Source organism: Saccopteryx leptura, chromosome 3, assembly GCF_036850995.1.
Source record: "Saccopteryx leptura isolate mSacLep1 chromosome 3, mSacLep1_pri_phased_curated, whole genome shotgun sequence".
NCBI classification, from domain to species: Eukaryota; Metazoa; Chordata; class Mammalia; order Chiroptera; family Emballonuridae; genus Saccopteryx; species Saccopteryx leptura.
In genome coordinates, this window is record NC_089505.1 from 108370649 (window position 1) to 108391461 (window position 20813).

Below are 20813 nucleotides of genomic sequence, written 5' to 3' on the forward strand. Positions count from 1 at the left end.
TTCACACCTCACTGTGAATCTCTTAGATAAGCGATAGCTTTCTTAGGGACAGAAGGTTCTGTGGGAGGGGTTGGGGTAGAGAATAATCCTTTTGGATCCTGGGCACTAGATTACAGATGATTTGAAGGGCCTCAGTATAACATCTTAATTTTCCAGATGAGGAAAAGTGTGCAGAGTTAACTGCATTTTAGTATCAAGGCAAGAGTAGATGCAGTTTATTCAGAAGACAGTATCTTCTAAAATACACAAAAGGAGCCTGACCTGTGGTGGCGCAGTGGATAGAGTGTCGACCTGGAAACGCTGAGTTTGCCGGTTCAAAACCCTGGGCTTGCCTGGTCAAGGCACATATGGGAGTTGATGCTTCCTGCTCCTCCCCCCTTCTCTCTCTCTCTCTCTCTCTCTCTCTCTCTCTCTCTCTCTCTCCCCTCTCTATAATGAATAAAGTCTAAAAAAAAAAAAAAAAAAAAGAAGTACCTATTTATTAAAAAAAAAAAAAATACACAAAAGGAGCCCTTAGAGGTGGGAAAATTATAGGCCTCTTCCCACCCCGGGGTCTCCTGAGCACCAGAAGGCAGGAGGAACCAAGGCCAAATGTTTGTAACTTTTTCTATCCTGCTCAAGACCAAGCTGTCAGACACATAAGATGTCTTCGCCTTGAGGACACAGCAGGCTCTCTCACACAGATGCGGGCCCCCACTCTGCTCCTCAGGGCACCTCCTTCGGCTCTGCAAACAAGAGCAGCCCGATCTGAAGTACCTCTCCCTGTGACAGGAGGACCCCTTTGGGGCACCTTACTGAGCAAAGGGGCAAGCTTTTCAGTCACGGGAGCTGGCCAGCAGAATGAAAGGCAGGCCGAGCCAGGTGGCCTCAGGCCTGCCCTCAGTGTCACTGCAAAATGACCTTGTTGAGTCTGGGTTAAGAGGATTGGAGAGCAGACATGCTTCTTGGATCTTAAGCATCCAGGCTGAGCTACTCTGGTTAAGGCATCTATTAGGGAGGGCTCCTCCTCCTCACTGGCAGCCATTACCATACAGCTGACTTTCATGCCGTCTCTCAGGACACGGGCAAAGAGAGCAGCCCTTCTGACTCACCCACAATCCCAGCTAAAGTGTACATAAGCTGAATTGTAAACAGCTGAATGTTTTCCAAGCTGCCACCCCCAGCTATGAAGGAAGGGAAGAAATCAATGGAGCGAAGAGCAACCCTCCCCCATGCAGTTCAGGACAACGGGAGCCACGGGGGATTTCCAAACAGCTGCAGGAACTGCTTCCCAACCCACAGGCGGTACTCTGACTCGACAGCTAGATCAAACTCTGCAGCAGCACCTGCAGGACCACAGGGTGACATCCACAGGACTGGTCAATGCACCCACCAGAATAACAGCAAACTCTCACTGCAGGGAGCCAGGGAGTTTTCAAAAAGAGTTCTATTTCAATGGGGACAGTCTTAATGGTATCCCACGCTGAGGTGGAGGGCCCCAAGGGCCCCACATGTTCTCTTGTCACAGCACTCTGGCAGATGCTAGGATTTCAAAGGAAAATGTCTGCAACCAATGGAAGACGCCTCACCATTGCAAGAAGAAAGAGGGGTGGCATCATGGAAAGAGTCCTGGCTCTGGGTGGGACCTGGGTTCATACTCTGGTTCCATCTTGGATCACCTATACCACTTCAAGCATTTGGTACCTGCTCTGAGTCCCAGTTTGCCCATCTATAAAAATGAGGATCATACTGCCTATCTTGCAAGATTATAGTAAACATTAGAGTACAAGAAAAATGCTTGGCACCGATTACATTTAGAAGCTGTGCTAAGTAGCAGTTAAGACTGAGATCAGAAAGACTCTAGGCTTAAATCCTAGTTTGTAATCCAAGGCAAATTACTCTAGGCCTTAGTTTCCTCATCTATCAAATGGGGTACTAATCTCTGCCTCTTATGGCTTTGATGAAGATTAAGATAATGCAGGTCCAACACAATGGAACTGGCCTGACTTGGCCATAGGAGCGTTAACATCACTGAGATCTGAGAGATCTCTCTCTTCCCCAACTTCTTATAGCTGAAGATAAAATCATGGAAGATAGATATATAACAGTTTACAAAAGAAATCTAGAAATGTTTAGTAAATTCCTTAATTATTTTCAGGATGATAAGGAAAGGTGACCATGTTGCCTGATATGATGCCTTATTTATTTATTTGGTTAGAAGCTGCTTAGGATACTATTAGGCAACAACTTATTACTTAAATTAATGCTATGTTTCTTACTATACCTGTTATCTTCAAAGTAGTAGTATCCTAACTTAGATAAATGGTGATGGGGAGGAGGAGGGAGGGAGAACACTAAGCCTCAGTTGTTTAGCCTATATAATGGGCTAGATAATACTTATCTTGCAAACCAATCCTCCTGATAATTTCTGCTCTTAGAAAACACTATCCCCCCCTTCCTTCCTGTAACCACTGTCTAAGCTTTCCATTACCCTACTTTGCTACTGATCAGCTGATAGAACAGATTAACAGTAAGTATACTGGAGTCCTGGAAATGTAGACTTAATTCATCTTAAAAGTATTTGAGCCCTGGCCGGTTGGCTCAATGGTAGAGCGTCGGCCTGGTGTGCGGAAGTCCCGGGTTCGATTCCCGGCCAGGGCACACAGGAGAAGCGCCCATCTGCTTCTCCACCCCTCCCCCTCTCCTTCCTCTCTGTCTCTCTCTTCCCCTCCCGCAGCTGAGGCTCCATTGGAGCAAAGATGGCCCGGGCGCTGGGGATGGCTCCTTGGCTTCTGCCCCATGTGCTAGAGTGGCTCTGGTTGCAACAGAGCGACGCCCCGGAGGGGCAGAGCATCGCCCCCTGGTGGGCGTGCCGGGTGGATCACGGTCGGGTGCATGCGGGAGTCTGACTGTCTCTCCCCGTTTCCAGCTTCAGAAAAATACAAAAAAAACAAAACAAACAAACAAACAAAAACCCCCCAAAAAACAAAAACAAAAAAAAGTATTTGATTCACATTAATTTTATATAAATTTAAAGTGTCATCTGCTTTAATTGTTTAAAAATGTCTTAATATAGCTGGTGTGGATTTAGACCGCATATGGATGGTTTCAAATATGATAAGATATCACTAGGGATAATTATACAGTATTTGAGACATAATAGCCATGCAACGAGAACTTTAAAAATAACTCAAAGCAGTCATGAACTCTCATTTTCTTGCCAACAGTCTCATTATTCAGTCTCAGGCCTGGTCCTCCTAATGCACTGGATTGAAGCTGGTTATGAAATGGCATCTAAAACACATCTTTTCTTCAGAGAAAGTGGAATAATGTTCACGGTGAAGATGAAAACCATTCAAGAAACATATTTGCTTAAAGAAAATCATAATAGCAAACTGGGACTCTTTTCAACATCTGGATTCATCTTAGAACACTGGCAATGCCTGTTTAACAGCAATCATTTCTTTAGCAGATGTAGGAGGAATGTTCTTTTCCTTTGGACTTATCTACACTAAAACAATCACCTGGAGATTCAAAGAATAAGAAAGCACATCCTTTTTCACCAACTATAAATAATTTGGAAGGGGAATAAAAAAACATTAAGTTTACTATGCTGGCCTAAATGGTCTTACAACAAATCACAGGGCAACAATTTATTATTTAAATTAATGCTATGTTTCTTACTATACCTTTAATCTTCAAAACCTAATTTTTTAATCGCATAACTATGAACTATAAAACAGCCCATTTTTTATGTTAGTTACATTGTACTTTTGTCACTGATGGGGGAAAGTGTCCAGAATATGTAAAACTTGTTTTGAATAAACACATGGTTGATTATTTTCCTAACAATTCCCAAAATGTCAGAATGTTGAAATAAAGGTGATCCGTCTCTATTTTTACATATCAAATCAGTGATCTAATATAGCTAGTATTTCAAACTGAAAATTTTAAATACATCAGTGCTTAAACTGAAACCAGTACCTATTTAAGTTGTGAATAAGTATCTTAAACAGGCACACTTTTTAATTTAACAGAAAACACGCTCAGTCTTTTAACTGGTGACTCACAGTGTAGTTTAAACCAATTCCATAAAAATATTTAAAACATACATCTACAGATGTTCAGACCCCTAACTTGAGGGGCAGTCCAGCTTTGATATCACCATCAAACAAGTTGGTAAATCACTGCGGAGAGTCAGTTCAGTTCCTGGCACAAAGGACTCATCAGAGTTGATTGCATAAGGCAGCCAGTCCTCACCCTGCTTTTCCATGGGGGTGGAAAACACAAAAGCATCTCTCTGCAACCACTTTTGTGAGCCTCCTGACCACAGAAAATCGTCATCTTCATTTTCCAGTTGCAAAATAGCATAAAAGGAATAAAAGAGAAACTAACATTTATAAAGACTCACTTCCCTACTCTCATCTTAGTAGATGTATATTTGCAGAAGAGAATTTGTATGTATGTGTGCGGGTGAGTGGGTGGGTGGGTGTGGGGGGTAGCCAAATCTGTCAGGAGAGTTAAGTGGCATTGAACAGCAAGGAGAACTTTAATATAAACTTGTACTGATTCAAGAAGGGGGGAAAAGATTTCTTGATAAATATTAACACAGGACAGTATTACCAGAACTGGAAACATCATCCTATTCCGCAGTTTAAAATTTTATTTTGGCTCACTGCTCCATGCTGTCTGCAAGGGAAGGACATTCATAGGAAGTGGGTGAACTTTATTCAGCAAATGGTTACTCAATGCCTAGCATGAGGTCCACAGATCCAAGAAGGGGAAAGACTTAGAGGAAGAGCCTAAGGAAGTTATCCTCTTCATACATTCACAAAAGGAGAAAAACAGACAAAAAGACATTCATGAGCTCACAGGTAGAGGTTCTTGATTCTGAGACAGTAACCATTTTTGGGGTTTGTTTTTCTTAAATATGAAAACCTAGGGAGGGACAAACTATGTGAGAGCATGCAAGGCCAGAGGTAAGAACAGCTCACTTTTATAAGATGACATCTATTTATTCCTTTTCTCTTAGTCTATTCTCTCTCCTGAAAAATCAGAACCAAGGGATCCAAAGTATCCGAGACAGGAAATGAGTAAGGCAGGAAAAAGGATGTGGTCTGAAAAAGAGTGGATTCTGGGGCTGAGCCAGAGCAAGTAACAGGCACAGGGTCATAGATGGGGGAAGGGGTATTGGTGGCAGGAAGAGAAGTCTCAGGGTCAATTGGCTCAGACTGGAAAGCTACTGACAGAGGAGGTATGTCTGGAGAAGCATTAAAAACACCTTCCAAAGAGGTTATCCACCAGTGAAATGCAGATAAAAGATGCTGAAGACTTTGTGGTTTGCCTGTCTTGGTGAGACACCAATAAATAGGATTGCCCCCCCCCCAAAAAAAAAAAAAAAAAGATGCTGAAGAGACCTACAGCTAGGAGAATCATTACTGGGGCAGAAGGAAGAAGAGCTGGAGGTTCCTCTCCTTACTTAGAGAGAAATGGAAATAATATATTTGAGTGTGCTTGACAAGTTAAATTAGAAATTAAGCCAGGCCCTGGAAGAGAAGTGGAAAGGGCTGGGAGGTGAATACATGATGAAATACCAATATTCATTATGCCACATAGCAATCAAACAGCCAAAAAGAAAAAAAAAATTAAGAAAGAAAGAAAGAAAAATAAAGAAGAGGGTGAGAACAGGAGTGACTGCTCATGAGAATGCAGTTGGACTACTGAGAAACCAACTCGAGAACAGAAGAGTGGATTAAGAAACTGCCTTTCTCAAGATTTAGGCTAGAGAAATAAGATATCTATTTTTCCCAGAGTGTATGAAAACAGATCTTGGGTGGGCTGAAAGGCAGAACTCAGTGATGAAGAAAGCCTGGAAAGGGCAGGTGCCAAAAGAGCACCACTACCCATCTGCTGGACTCTCTGTGAAACAAGACAGCCCTTGTGAATGAGCCAAACCAGAGCTCTGGTTCCCGCCTTGCAGGGACTGGAACTTAGATACAGAACCAGTGGAAAACAGTTTATCAGTGGATTCAAAAGTGTGGGTATTTCCAAATATAGCTCCAGATGTTGGGGGCTGTTTGGTAAAATCACTTTTACATTTTCCACAGTGCCTAGGACGGTGCTTTCTTTATATGAAGCAGAAGCCACATAGAAGTGTGTTAAATCTAACTGAAGGAAACCAAACCTACTTAGCTGTACAGATATCTTAAAGACTCAAGACAGATTCTCTTGCCCTATAACCAACACAGTAAGTTACTTTCCGTTCTAGAGTCAAAATGATATAAAGCCCTACCTCCCTTCTGCCCTAAACCTAAGCCTTAATCAATAGACACGGCCATGGGTCTGCTGCCCTATACTAGTATAAAAGATGGGGAGTGTGGGAAGGGGCAGAAATAAAGGAGTAAGAAGGAATTTCCTTGCTCATTAGCCTGTAATATTCGGACTCACCTAGAAATCCTGACAGTTCCAACATTTGGGCTGACGCAGAAGGGGATGAAAAATCCCAGGTGAATGATAATTGGATTACTCAGTTATGCCCCAGAGCCAAATGGCTGGAAAAGGCCAGGACCACAGGGTAGATAAAATTAAGGTGAGTATTTTCTAAACCAAAACTCAAAACACACAGGCTGATAGACAATAGATGGAATATTTTAAATTGGGGTTGTCCTAGAAAAATTGAGAACATACGGTGGATCTAGGTCAGTAGTTTATTTCACTACAAGGAATCCTCTGGGCCCAAACTGCTAATAGGAGAGGATTAAAGATCTAGGATGGGAAATATGGAAGGGGAAAGCTGTCAATTATTTGTAAAGCAGGAAAAAGAATAAAAGAGTGTGCCTGTACACAGCACAGGAAGAAAGTAAACATTCTAAGTATGGATAGGAAGGAAAGGAAAGTTGATCAGAACTGAAAGTATGTCAGTTATATCAGTGAAATTTGCTCAGGTGAAGGGACGATGAGGGTATTACTGGCACAGACTGTAGCTTCATCATTAGTTTGCAACCTGACCTTGGGCAAATTATTCCCTCTCTGTGCACTTCAATTTATATAGAGAACCTCACAAATCCTGATTTAATGTAAAGGATCAACAGTATTAGTATATCTTCTTTTGGCATGAGAAGAAGAGAAAATGCTCTTCTAAAAATGGAAGAGCAGACAGACACAGAACAGCCTGTCCCTTTCTATCCAATTAAAAACCTCGTGAGACTGAATTAGATTAAAAACAAACTCTACGGCGAAGCCTCAGGCCTTCTAAGACAGAAGTCTTCTATCGATGGAGTACAGCGGGTGCCAGCAGCCTTGCCCCTTAAACGGACTGTCCATTCCTCGGTAGATAGCCGTCCCGGGAGGGCGGGGGTGGGGGTGTGCGGGGACTCCGGGAAGGGGCAGACGGAAGCATTTGGCACGCCAAGGTTGACAGAGGCTTCCGGGGGAGTGCGGGACAGGCAGGGTTCCCGACGAGGGAGGGAGGCGCAGGACACCACCCAGGCGCCGAGAGGGCGAGAGTCGTGGGCTGGCACGGCCCAGCAGCCGAGTAGGCCCGGGCCGGGAGTGGCACCGGAGGGCGGTGCCCGGTTACCAGCGCAACAAGCGCGGGCCGCGGACACCCTCCTGGCAAGAACCCCTTCCCCGCACGGGCACTGACCTGTCCAGGGCCCGGCTGGGCCTGGCCGGGCGGGGCCTACGCAGCCCCTCGGCTGGGGGCCGCCTCGCACAGGGTCCCGAGCCCAGGCGGGTCGCCTCCTCTCCGCCGGGAGCCTCCGAGCCGGGGCCCGGGGCTGCCGCGGCGCATCCGACCTTACCGGCCTGGCCGGCGTCAACAAAGAGCGGCGGGGGCGCGAGGCCGGGGCGGGGGAGCGGGCAGCGGCTGGGTTGCGCGCGGCGAGCGCTCGAGGGCTGCAGCCGCCGCTGAGACAATGCGGCGCGTCCCGGCAGGGCTCCCGCGGCCGCCTCCGCCGGGGGCGGGACCTGAGCCGTACGGGGCGGGGCCTCAGGGAGGCGGGGCGCCAGCACGGAAGCCGGCTGCGGGCTTCCTTTGTATGGCCGCCCAGCCCCGCCCCGCGCCCTCCCGGAGGAGCGGAGGTGAGGCCTGCTGAGCTTTAAGGATTTAGGATTTTGGTTTGGGGATGTGCCACGATGCCACAAGGACGTCTGCCCTGCCCGGGTTAAAGTCCCCAGTGGCGTGGTGTACTGGGACTCCCACGTAGGCCAATACGGAGGCAATAATAATAACTACCGGTAATTGTGTGCTTAATGTGTCAAGCTCTATATGCATGCACTCTCACTTAGTGTTCACAATAACCCTACAAGTAGTCATTACTCTCCCCCCTGGGAACTGAGATCAGAGGGGTTAAGTAATGACCAAAGAGACCCAGCTACACTTCCATAAACGGGGATAATGCCTACTCTTTAGGCTTACTGTGAAGGTTAACTGAGGACGTTTATACAAATTGCCAGCAGTGCCTGGCACACAGTTGGAGCCCAATAAATGTTAGTTCTCTTTCTAAGCCACACTGGTTTAAACTGAACTGTGGGGCCGTACATTCATTCAGTAGATATGCTAGGAGCTGTGGGGATAATAAAAGACATATGTGACTCACAAGTCTCACTTCCCCTTCCCAGCTTTGTGCTGAGTAGACAACACGAATCTCTCCATGATTGACTTCTATTTCCACTATTTCCCCATTTTTGTCTTCTTTAGCGTTCATATTCTCCCTCTTTCCCCTTCAGATCTCCCTCATCCTATTTTCTTTGTTTCCATGTTTCCCATTTAGTTTCTGTTCCTTGATTGTTTACTTCATTCCCTTTCCCCTTCTCCATTCCCTTTCATTCCTTTCTAGTATTTTTCAAATTCTCAAAGCTTTCTTTCATTAACATTCACATTTCCTCCTCTTTTTTGCCTTTGCATTTCATTCACTTATATTTTGTTTTATAAACAAAGGTTAACACAGCTTCTCTCTATTCTCCAAACATGTCCACGCTTGCCTGACTCCCTGCCTCTTCCACTACTCCTTCCTGGAATGCCCTTCCCCCATCTCTGCATGTCCAGGTCCCCACTTGTCCTTCAAGGTCTAGACTCAAGAACAGAGGTTGACAACCTTCTGGAAGGGTCCAGATAGTAAATATTTCAGATTTTGCAGGCCACATGGTCTCTCTTGCAACAATAGAGCTCTGCTGTTGTAGCAACCACAGAGACTATGTCCATGAACACATGGCTGTATTTCAATAAAACTTTATGAACACTGAAATCTGGATTTCATATAATTTCCATGTATCATGAAGTACTATTCTTTTTTTTAATTCTTAAATATCTCAAAATGTAAAAACCATTAATAACTGTGGGCTGTACAAAAACTGGTGATGTGATGAATTTAGCCCTTGGGGTGTAGTTTGCCAACCCCTGCTCTCAAACAATGCCACTTCCTCTCTGCAATCTATCCTGATAATCTGTAGTTGGTAGTAACTTTCCCCTCTTATAGCACTTACCTATAATCCTACTATGGCATTTATCACATTTTACTTTTTATTGTATACTTTTTTTTCTATGCATTTCTCATCTTCCTCAGCAGACCTCAAGCTCCCTGAAGGTAGGGTACAGATCTTTTTTCTCTATGTATTACCTCCCATCACACAGTGCTTTCAAACACATACACAATGGCTATACATTTAAGTGCAAAGCTTACTTCTCTCATTTAGATAGATAGGATGCTTATTATGTGTGTTATCATCTTGATTAGGTTATGAAAAGTGATTTTTGAGAGTGTTATAGACAAGATAAGAGAAAGATAGGAAACTGTCAATTCATTTCGGGTTGTTGGATAATAAATACTTGTAACAAAGAATGCTGATTACCACCAACCTATAGATAGGGCATGTGTCCTTAGTCTGGTCCTAGTCAATATTTCTATCAGCAAATCGTTTAAAGACAAAGAAAACATGCTATCTAATATACAGACAGCAAAGTTTAGCAGAGGAGTTAATATAATGAATAGCAAAGTTCAGATGTGAACATTCCTGCCCCACCACATATTTTCTCTGTGCCTGTTTCTTATCTTTAAAATGGAGATGATAACAGTACCTGCTTCAGGGGGTTCCTGTCTTGATTATGTGAGGAACCTCACGTAAAGCCTGGCAGAGAGGGCCCAGTAAATGTTAGCTATTAACTATTACCATTTTCTTACTAGGCTGGGCTAAATTCACAAGATAACATTAAACTCATGCAATGAACTATATTTTGGCTCAAAATAAAAAATTGTACAAGTTTGAGATTGGGGAGACCTGGAATGATAGTGGTCCTTATAAAAAGAAACCTCAAAAACAAAAACAAAAAGTAGACCCAACCCTCTGGAATTCAGGCGACATGGCTCTCTGTGACCCAACAGGATCATTCCCCTGGGTTGGAGCAGATAATGTGGGGCCATGGGTGCAACGCCCTGAGGAGGGAAGGCCAGCGAATTAGATTTGGAGCCAGATTCATGGTGCTGTCTTTTCCTAGCTGTGTGACCTAGAGTCTTTTCAAGCTTTTGGTTTCCTCCTCTGAATGATGAGGACAATAATATTTCCTTCTCAGGGTTATTATCATGGGTAAAGGAGAACTTGGAACAAACAGTATTTGGCATGTAGTAGGTGTTCCACAAATTTAAGTCTCTCCCTACCATCCCATGCAGATCTAGGAACTAGACCTGCCCCTTGAAAGGCTTATACAGCTAGGGCCAGGCGCCAACCCATGGTGACTAGTGGTTTTTTATATTTAGAATTAAGGTGCTTCGTTTTGGGAATCATACTTTAAGAGAATTAATGAAAAGGTGGAAAGTGCCTAGACAAGAATGACCAGAATGTGGGAATGGGAGGTCTTGACATGTGATAGGTTAAAAAAAAAAAAATGAAAAAAAAAGTCTCAGATATTTAGTCTGGAAATTTTCTCTCTTTTTTAATGGGAGGAAGAGGAAAGACACAGGATAACTGTCTACAAACACTGTAGGAGATGGACCCTGTTACAATTCACAAGGCAGAATCACAACCAGTGGTGGATATTCTAGAACAGCGGTTCTCAACCTGTGGGTTGCAACCCCGGCGGGGGTCGAACGACCAAAATACAGGGGTCGCCTAAAGCCATCAGAAAATACATATTTATTATACAATACATTTTTAAATAAAATATGTATTTCCGATGGCTTTAGGCGACCCCTGTGTTTTGGTCGTTTGACCCCCACGGAGGTCACGACCCACAGGTTGAGAACCGCTGTTCTAGGAGAACAGAATTGGGCTTAATTTGAAGAGTGACTGTCTGATAATTAGAGTAATTCCACCATGGATGGGCTGCTTTTCAAAATGATCAACCCTTTATCTTTCAAGTGTGCCAAGAGAAGGACGACCTCCTTCCTGTCTCTTTATTTTTCTAATATTCTTTCCCCATATTCTTTTGCTTTCCTCTTCCTTGATCCCGTCCTCTATTTATCATAGGACATCCATACACCCCCCCACACACACACACACTTTGTCCTAAAATACTATTCTTCTCACCTCTCCTCCTTCCGTTTCCAAACTCTCTTTCCATTGGCTCTCCCCACCCCCACCCCCACCCCAGGACACAGTCTCTGAGTTGTAGGCAGCAAATGGCTCAGAATGTCACTGAGATCTGGGCCAAGATTGCTGTGCACACTGCAGAGAGGGGAAGGGAAGCAAATGGACTGCTGCAGGGGCAGAGCTACTGCTGTGACTCTCCCCGCAGGGGAGCGGGATCCTGCAGTCTCCTGAAACCCGGGTCCTGGAGAAGTCCACTTGTCACTGGGCATTCACAGGCAGACAGATGGGGATCCCTGAGCTGAGCACTGTTCCTTCCAAGATGCGTTCCATGACCTGAACTCCTCCTGAATCCCCTTCTGCCTCCCCCTAGACATTTATTTTCCTTATCTTGTCATATAGTACTCACAAAAATTAGGGGATATTTTATTGCTTCATATTCATTCTGAAATATCCCCTAATTTTTGTGAGCAGTATATTTCCAATTTCAAGGACTCCCATCTCATACTAAATGAAGCACAGAATCGAGACAACCGATACCTGCCTGGACTCTCAGCCTGGCACATGGGTGTGGAGACACACTGGCAGCCACGCCACGTGGGCCTCAGAGTCTGCACGTAGAGCTCTCCTTTTCTTTCTCTATCCTTTACCCTTATACTTTCCAGGTCCCCCTTCTTTACCTTGGCTCCTCTTCTCTCCCCTTCCCCCACCCTGTTTTCATCTACCCAGCTTCCCTGTTGCTTCTTTGGGCTTGCAGCAGCTTTCCCCCTTCCATCCTAGATACCCAGGTGTTATGTGTCAGGGGATGGCAAGGAAGGCCAACTCCCTCCCCTCCCCCGGGGGCCCCACTACACTTCATACCGTGAGCTGAGGGCTGCTGGATATTAGGGCTCTTGGGTATGGGCAGGCCGCCAGGCATGGCAGTGACAATGGCTTGCTGATGCAGTGACGGGCCCTGCAGAGTCTCAGGCACACTCTTCTCCCTGGGCACCACTTCCTTCCAGTCATCTGGGGTGCACTGCTGGGGCTATTAAGGGACAGGACAGAGAATGGTCATCTCATGAATTAATTGCCTTCACATTCTAGACACTTCTCCTATTTCCGTGGGGCTTGGGTAGAAGGCAAGGACATTGATTTAGCCAGCCTCAAATCACAGAGGGGCTCCTTTTCTTTCTTAGAATACCCAGAGAGGACTTCACCGCTCAGCCCAGGGGTTACCTGAGCTGTGTATCCCCCATTGGCCCCCTGAGCCCCGGGACCGTCTTACTCACCACTGGTGAAGCAGGCTGCAGTTGTAGGATGACAGCTGAGGCGTGCTGGAACCTGCGTTGAGGGGTGTGGGACAGGCCCTCAGGATAGCCATTGTGAGGCCCGGCGTCTGGCGTGGGAGGGTGACAATGCTGAGAGCTGCCAGGCTTGTGCAGGTTGGCAGCGGGGCACTGGAGAGGCAGGGTGGATGTCACTGGGCCTAGAGGCATGGCATGGGCTTCGGGGCTGGGCTGCAGGGCCAGGCTTGGAGGGACGGAGGCAAGCTGGGGGTGGGACTGGGCTTGGAGGACGGGCCGTGACTGCTGGGGCTGCTGCGGCGGCGTTGGCGGCTGCTGCTGCTGCTGCTGGATCACAAACTGGGGCTGCAGGTGCTTTGCAGACGGCTGTGGAAGGAGCTGGTGTGGCTGTAGCTGAGTATAGGCTGAAGGGGAAAAACCAGGTTAGGTGGCAGGGCTTGACCGCGACTTCTGCAATGCCCCCCAACTGTGCCCCCTCCCACATCTACATAAAGAAGGCTTCCCAAATTCAGTGCGCCTTTCTTTCACCTAAAGCCTGGCCTGTCATTGCTGTGGCCCAACTTTCTCTGTTTCCTTGCTTTCTTCCTATGCTGAAACACTGGACCCTTGACTGTCCCTCAAAGCCCAATGGGAATCTCACCTCCTCTGTGAAGCCTTCTATGATCATTCCAGCTGTTCAGAGAAACACTGGATTCTCTAGTGTGCCGTGTTCTCTCTCCCTCATGCCTTTCACTTGCTTTTCCTCCAATGCCTTCAATACACGCAGCCTTCCATCATCGCCCAGCCCAGCTCTGCCTGGCTAGTTCTTATTCACATTCCCAGCTCTGCTGGGCTGGCTTCCTCCAGGAAGCACCAATGGTGTAAGTGGTCCTCAGACCGCGGCAGGAGGCAGACCAGCTGCACTGCCAGGTCCTTCTGTTACATCCTATGGGACCTTGGGCTAGGTATTTAACCTCTCTACACCTCAACTTCCTTGTCTAAAAATTGGAAATAAAAAATAGTTCCTACTCAGAAAGTTGTTGTAAAAATGAAATAATAAAAAAAACCCTGTGTGAATAAAATGAGAAAAATGACATCACATGCATAGCACAGTGCCTGACACACATAACATTTCTAGTTATGATGAAAACGATTGGGTTCTCGAAGTATCTTGGGCTTACCTCTATCATAATTACAGTGGGCTATAATTGTTTCTTAGCTACCTTCCCTTCCAGATCATAAAACCCCTTGGAGTCCAAGCTATCACATATCTCTTTCACCAGAACCTTGCATAGTGCCTGACATTAGATGGGTGCTAAGTAAAGTTATTGTCTTGCAGTGGAATTCATTTATTGCCATTTGCTGTGGCCTTTTTCTTCCTCCACTTTAACCAGACTGACCTGGTTAACCTCCGAGGTGAGGATGCTTATACTTCTTAGTAATCCCTTCAGGGTCCAGCTCATGCCTTGTATACAGTAGGGTTTCAGGAAATACAGCTCCGAAAGCGACTGTCCTCACACCGCTCACTCTGTCTAGTGGCATCCAGGCCAGCTTAGCATGAGGGCAGCTCAGCTGAATTTGTCCTGCCTAGAGTGGCCCTCACAGAGACTGCAACAGCTGGAGAGCCTGCAGAGACAGGCTCTGCCATGCAAGCAACAGGGCCATAGCTAGACGCTCGCAAAAGGAGTTTTATAACCGAAGGCTCCCAGTCAGTGGGGATGAAGACAAATTCTGGGTTCTGAGCTAATATTTAAAAAGGATCCTGTGATGCTTATGGATGCAAAGTAGGCAGATTTCAAACCTGAGTTAGGAGAGGTACCATCTTTCTCAAAGTTTGTCTATTTACACGCAAGTTTCCAACTACCTCATCACAGCCCAGCATGGAGCCCCAAACAGAATGCCAATGGGAATGGAAAGGAAAGGCCAGAAGCGAGAGGGGTTAAGGAAAAACAAAGTGGTCCTTGATTGTAGGCAGAGAGAGGGAATGTGGACAGCCCACAAGGCTAGTCTGGTTGCCAGTCAACAATGAAAGAGGGAAACTCGTTTGGTGATGAGGTTTAGAGAGAACTGTGTTGGGTTTGAGGTGATGGTAGAATGTCTAAACAGAAACCGCCAGCAGGCATTTGGTGATTTATAAGTTGCCCCTAACCCCGACCTAAGTCTTGTCTCCTAATTCCACACTAAATAGCTCAAAACTGAACTGGGGAAAGATGGTTAATCAGGTAAACTTCACAATGAGGAATTTTTGAGGTGACTTGATAGGCACTTGAAATACTGCAGATGCCATCATGTGCCCTGTCAGGCTCTGGCAGCCGAACAGGCCTGCAGAATGATGCCTATCCTCACTGAAAGCTCAAGTCAAACCTCTCTCTTAGTACAAAACCACGAATTCCTGGCTTGGGATAGAGTCGTTCTAGGGGCTGCCCATCTGAGGGGAGGGCTGGAGAAGGTGCCGGTCAGAGCAGCAGTGGCCTGTCCCACTAGTAACTGGCTGTGTGGCCCGAGATGGTCCCTTGCCTTCTCGGGCTTCAGAATTCAATCTGTGGATCAAGAAGCTTGGGTGATCACACATGTCTTTTCCAGTTTTACAATTTGATCAGCTATCAGAGAAAAACAGTTTAAAATTCATGATTTGTTAAGGTGAAAAAAAAAAGGTTAGAGAGAAAAAGGTTCTATCTAGACCTATAGAGCATAAACAGTACAGTTAGGGACAATACATGTTCATCTATCAAGTTTGGGAAAGGTGGCTGCTGGCTCCTGGCCCTCCATCCCTAGACCTCCCCTCCTGTCCCACTCTCTCCCCCACCCTGTGCTCCTCGTGGAAGACTGAAGGCAAGTGTTTTAGAACAAATTATGCTAGTATATGCCACGGCTATAAACAAAGCTCATAGGCCAGACTCCAACGTATTTTGGGTGGAGTATACATCCTTAAACTTTTTTTTTTCCCATCCTTAAACTTTTGAGGTTAATAAAAAGCAAATACCATGAATCAACTGCAACATTATCCTGGATCAAAAGTCCCTCTATTTCAAGTATTGCAACAACCTTCCAATGGGTCTTTCTGATGCTAGTTTCTTTTCCCTATAGTCCACCTTACAGATGACTGCAAATCAATCTTCCTAGCACAGATCTGATCCCTGATTAGAAGCCGTCTGGGACTTTCCTTTGTCTGCAGTTGTCTAAAGCCCCTGACGGCCAAGATCTTTTTACAACACAAACTAATCTTTTAATTCTTATTATTTCTTTGATCTAAGCAATCTTTACTGCTCACTGTCCCCTGTATGGAATTTATATCTTGTCTCACAGTGTCTGGAGTGCCACAAATCAAATCCTTGTCATCCTTCCCCTGCCATTACAGCTAACAGGACTCTTCCCTTTCTGAGCCGCTCAGGGTCTCTGCCCTCAGAGACACAGCGTTTCTAGTGATGTGGGCTCTCGGGTCAAAATGCTTGGATTTGAATTCTAGCTCTGCCACTGTCCAGCCATGGGATGCTGGCAAGTTACTTGACCTCACTGTACCTCTGTGTCATCTTTAAAATGGGGGTAATGATCATACCTATCTCATAGTTATTTCAGTAAACAGCTCATCTCCTTTAGTAGGCAGAATGAACATGATTCATTTGTTTCCTTCAAAGCTCCTCAAATTTAGTAAATGCTCAATCAGTATTGCTGAATGAATGAATGATGAACATGGTGAGGCTCCGGATAGTTTGTCTCACAAGACCTGTCCTCTCCGGGGCCAGAACACGGATGAGGCAGGTGGTAACCCTGCAGGCCATTTCGGTTTTGTCTAGTTTATGGACAACCTTCCTCCTGTCCAACCTCTGCTCACTACCTTCCTGCTCTAACTTTCAACACCCCCAAATGGCTCTGCTCACTGTGCATAAACCGCCTCATCCCCTGGTGCCCTGCTGGCTTCCACTTCAGCGCTTCCCTTCTCTGGAGTCCTGCCTTCCGCCTCAGTGATCTAAGGTCTCAGCTCCTTTGGCCTGGGCTCAGCTCCTGTGTTTGTCCTCTTGGCCTTAACCCTCACTGGTAAGCTTTCCCTCAGAATTCCTGAACGCTTTTATTGTTTGTTTGATTCACTTGTGACTTAACATCTACTGTCTTTTAATGTATTTCACTGGTTCTTAAAAATTGTCTCCCCCACCTCCCATTTAACATCTTTTGAATTGGGATGCATCTACAGGCGATGACGTAGGTTTAATTGGCAGTACTTTTCTTTCTTAAGAGTTGAGAAAATAACAGTACTTCTTACAGTCAGTGGAATCTTAGATTAAATTAAATGGGGATACTTCCATTTTGTGTGTGTCTGCATTTATCCCCTATCCATCCAACCAGACTGTATGGTTTTTCAGGCAAAGATGTTTTGTGTTTCTTTTTTCTAAATAAAAAAGTGGCTTTAATTTTACTGGATGGCCCTGGCCGGTTGGCTCAGTGGTAGAGCGTCGGCCTGGCGTGCAGGAGTCCCGGGTTTGATTCCCGGCCAGGGCACACAGGAGAAGCAACCATCTGCTTCTCCACCCCTCCCCCTCTCCTTCCTCTCTGTCTCTCTCTTCCCCTCCCGCAGCCGAGGCTCCATTGGAGCAAAGATGGCCCGGGCACTGAGGATGGCTCTGTGGCCTCTGCCTCAGGCGCTAGAATGGCTCTGGATGCAACAGAGTGATGCCCCAGATGGGCAGAACATCGCCCCCTGGTGGGCATGCCAGGTGGATCCCGGTCGGGCGCATGTGGGAGTCTGTCTGACTGCCTCCCTGTTTCCAGCTTTGGAAAAAGGAAAAACAAATTTTTTTTACTGGAAGGCTTTTATGTTTCTTTTATCTGCCACATTGTCCAACATGATACTCGACACGTTTGTAGATGCTTGGCAAATGTTTGCTGCTGATCATGGTTAAGATCAACGGATTCTCCCACTCCCAGCCCTCCCAACCCTCCCAGCTCAGTTTGGGACGGTGAAGGAGGGCATTTCTCATGGAAGCTGTGATACCAGAGGTGGTCACATCCTTCTTCCCTACAGCTAGGATGGGGCATACCTATTTACAAAATGAATGCATAGAAATCTCTCTGGACCTTCCTTCTTATTTTTTTCCTATGCCCAATAATTTCATTTCTCTCCTGCACCCATTTGGGCTCCCCAAGCCTCTGCTGCCGGAAAGTTCATCGCTTCTAAGGATCAAAGGGTTGGTTCCATGGGACCTCTTCCACAGCTTTGGAAGGCCTCAGCAGCCCTTCCTGTTAAGGAGCAGAGGTGGGAGGCCTAGGGCCTGGTGAACTAGGGCCCAGCTCCAGTGAGAGACTCCAGGGAAAGGTCTGGTGCTCTAACCTTGAACAGCTTCCTTAGAATCTGAAGAGGCCAATTCACTGTTCCCAAAACACTGATTGTTAGCAACAAGAGAATTAAGGTCTTCCAGGCAGGAGGGCTGATTGGGAAGGATTACTGACACGCCCCTTCACTGATTCCACTGTCAGCTTATCAATAACGGATCTCTGTTGATTTCAAAGCTGGAAACAGCTCCCTGTCCCAGAAATGCAGGGACTCTTGTCCCAAAGTATGCTGGAGCTGTAAGCATCCCAGTCAATAATTGATTAGAGCTTGGAGCTACCAGAATATTGTGGATATTGCGAGGGGAGGAAGCCTGTAAGAGAGGAACCGCATAGCTTAATACTACCCACTACTGTTCACGGGTTAGAAAGAGATACTTTCAACCATTCATGCATTCAACAAACATTACGAAGTACCTACTGCAGACCAAGTACTATGTTTGGTGTTGACTATTCAAGGGGACCACTCTTGAATAGATAACGGTTTAGTACAAGAGACAGCTGGTAAACAGATTCTCTCAGCATAACCTGGTAAGTGTTATGATAGGAGATAAGCACAGAATGCCGAGAACACAGAAGAGGGGAGGGAGAGCAGAGAGTATTCCCCAGATGAAGAAAGTGTTTGGCACCACTCAGCAAGATGAGACAAGGAACAGCATGTGGGCAGACGCAGAGGTCTAAAATACCATGGCGCATTCAGGAACCTACTGGGCATCCTGTGCAGATGAACCCAGGGTGTCTATGGGAGAAAAGCCAGAAGAGGAAGCAATTTAGGTTAGGTCTAGATCAGTGGTAGTCAACCTGGTCCCTACTGCCCATTAGTGGGCATTCCAGCTTTCATGGTGGGTGGTAGCGGAGCAACCAAAGTATAAATAAAAAGATAGATTTAGGGCCCTGGCTGGTTGGCTCAGTGGTAGAGCGTCGGCCTGGCGTGCAGGAGTCCCGGGTTCGATTCCCGGCCAGGGCACACAGGAGAAGCGCCCATCTGCTTCTCCACCCCTCCCCCTTTCCTTCCTCTCAGTCTCTCTCTTCCCCTCCCGCAGCGAGGTTCCATTGGAGCAAAGATGGCCTGGGTGCTGAGGATGGCTCTGTAGCCTCTGCCTCAGGCGCTAGAATGGCTCTGGTTGCAACAGAGCAACGCCCCAGATGGGCAGACATCGCCCCCTGATGGGTATGCTGGGTGGATCCTGGTTGGGCGCATGTGGGAGTCTGTCTGACTGCCTCCCCGTTTCCAGCTTTGGAAAAATACAAATAAATAAATAAATAGAAAGATAGATTTAACTATAGTAAGTTGTTTTATAAAGATTTATTCTGCCAAACTTAGTGAAAATCTGACATAAAGTACTTGGTAAGTAATTATTATTATATGTATTAACTTGCTGTAACTCTGCTTTATAAATTTTATAAAGTAAAGTTACTTCCCTACTTTATAAATCACCATTACTGTGGAACCAGTGGGCAGTTAGAAAATTTCACTAACAGAGATACAAAAGTAGGCGGTAGGTCTAAAAAGGTTGACTACCCATGGTCTAGATGATACTAGCACCCTCAGGAGGCTGCTCATCTCCACAGATGTCTCGTGGAATCAGGCCTCAGGGTAACCGAGATTGAGGTTCAATCTAGAGGTCAGAGTCTGATACCCACAGATAAGAAAGCTCCTTTTAGGAAATCTGACAGCCAACGGCCACATGAATTTCCCGTGACACAGTCCTTTGGGGCAGAGGGTTAGAAGGAATTTGAGAGGGGAGTAGAGCGAAGGCCAGTTTCCCTGTAAGAGGAAACTGGGTTATGAAAACAGGGTTGCCAACTGCAGGGGTTCCTACGCTTTCAAGTCTTTAGGCTGCTCTGCAGACACCTGGCAAAACTAGCAAACATCCTCTGTGAACAGGATTCCTTATTAGGCAGCTTGGAGCATGAAAAAAGAAACTACCTCATCCGTGGCAGAGGGATGATAGCTAGTACAGCATTAAGTAGCTAAAGGCATGGGTTTTAAGAGTCAGACTGATCTGGTTTGAATTTTGATTCTAGGCTGTGCAGCCACTTCTAGGCTGTGCAGCCTTAGACAAAGTGCTTAACCTCTCTGAATGTTGAGTTCTTGCTCTGTAAATGGTGATACATACTACACAGAGGAGTTGTTATCAAATGGAATATGTTTTGTTTTGTTTTTTTACAGAGACAGAGAGAGAGAGAGATAGACAGACAGGAACGGAGAGAGATGAGAAGCATCAATCATCAGTTTTTTGTTGCGACACCTTAGTTGTTCATTGATTGCTTTCTCATATGTGCCTTGACCATGGGCCTTCAGCAGACTGAGTAACCCTTTGCTCAAGCCAGTGACCTTGGGTCCAAGCTGGTGAGCTTTGTTCAAGTCAGATGAGCCTGTGCTCAAGCTGGCGACCTCGGAGTCTCAAACCTGGGTCTTCTGCATCCCAGTCCGACGCTCTATCCACTGCGCCACCGCCTGGTCAGGCTGGAATATTATGTTTAAACCACAAAGAAGTTTACTGTGTTTATCCCTAGTAGACACTCAATAAACTGTAGCTATTCTTAAAATTCTATCTGCTATTTGTATGTTGATGTGAACTCTTCAAAGCATTTTTATAATTTGACTTTCATGTATTTCTTACAATATGTGTCTGAGGTGAATGGGCAGTGTTCCCGTTTTACAAGCAAGCACTGAGAGTCGTTTCCCAGTGACTTGTACAATGTGCAGACGAGGCATGG

General features: G+C 45.9%; 1 protein-coding gene across 5 annotated transcripts in view; it reads right to left on the reverse strand.

Moving 5' to 3' along the window:
- Window positions 1-20813, reverse strand: part of PHC2 (polyhomeotic homolog 2) — a 118013-nt gene that overhangs the window by 19934 nt on the left and 77266 nt on the right. For 4 of the 5 annotated variants that reach the window (XM_066375780.1, XM_066375781.1, XM_066375779.1 and 1 more), the window contains 2 exons: window positions 12774-13192; window positions 12364-12529 (listed from right to left, as the gene is read on the reverse strand). In XM_066375780.1, the coding sequence (XP_066231877.1) occupies window positions 12364-12529; window positions 12774-13192 (585 nt within the window). Of the gene's footprint in view, window positions 1-7624; window positions 7930-12363; window positions 12530-12773; window positions 13193-20813 lie in introns of those variants that run through there. The other variant, XM_066375783.1, reaches the window with a different exon arrangement.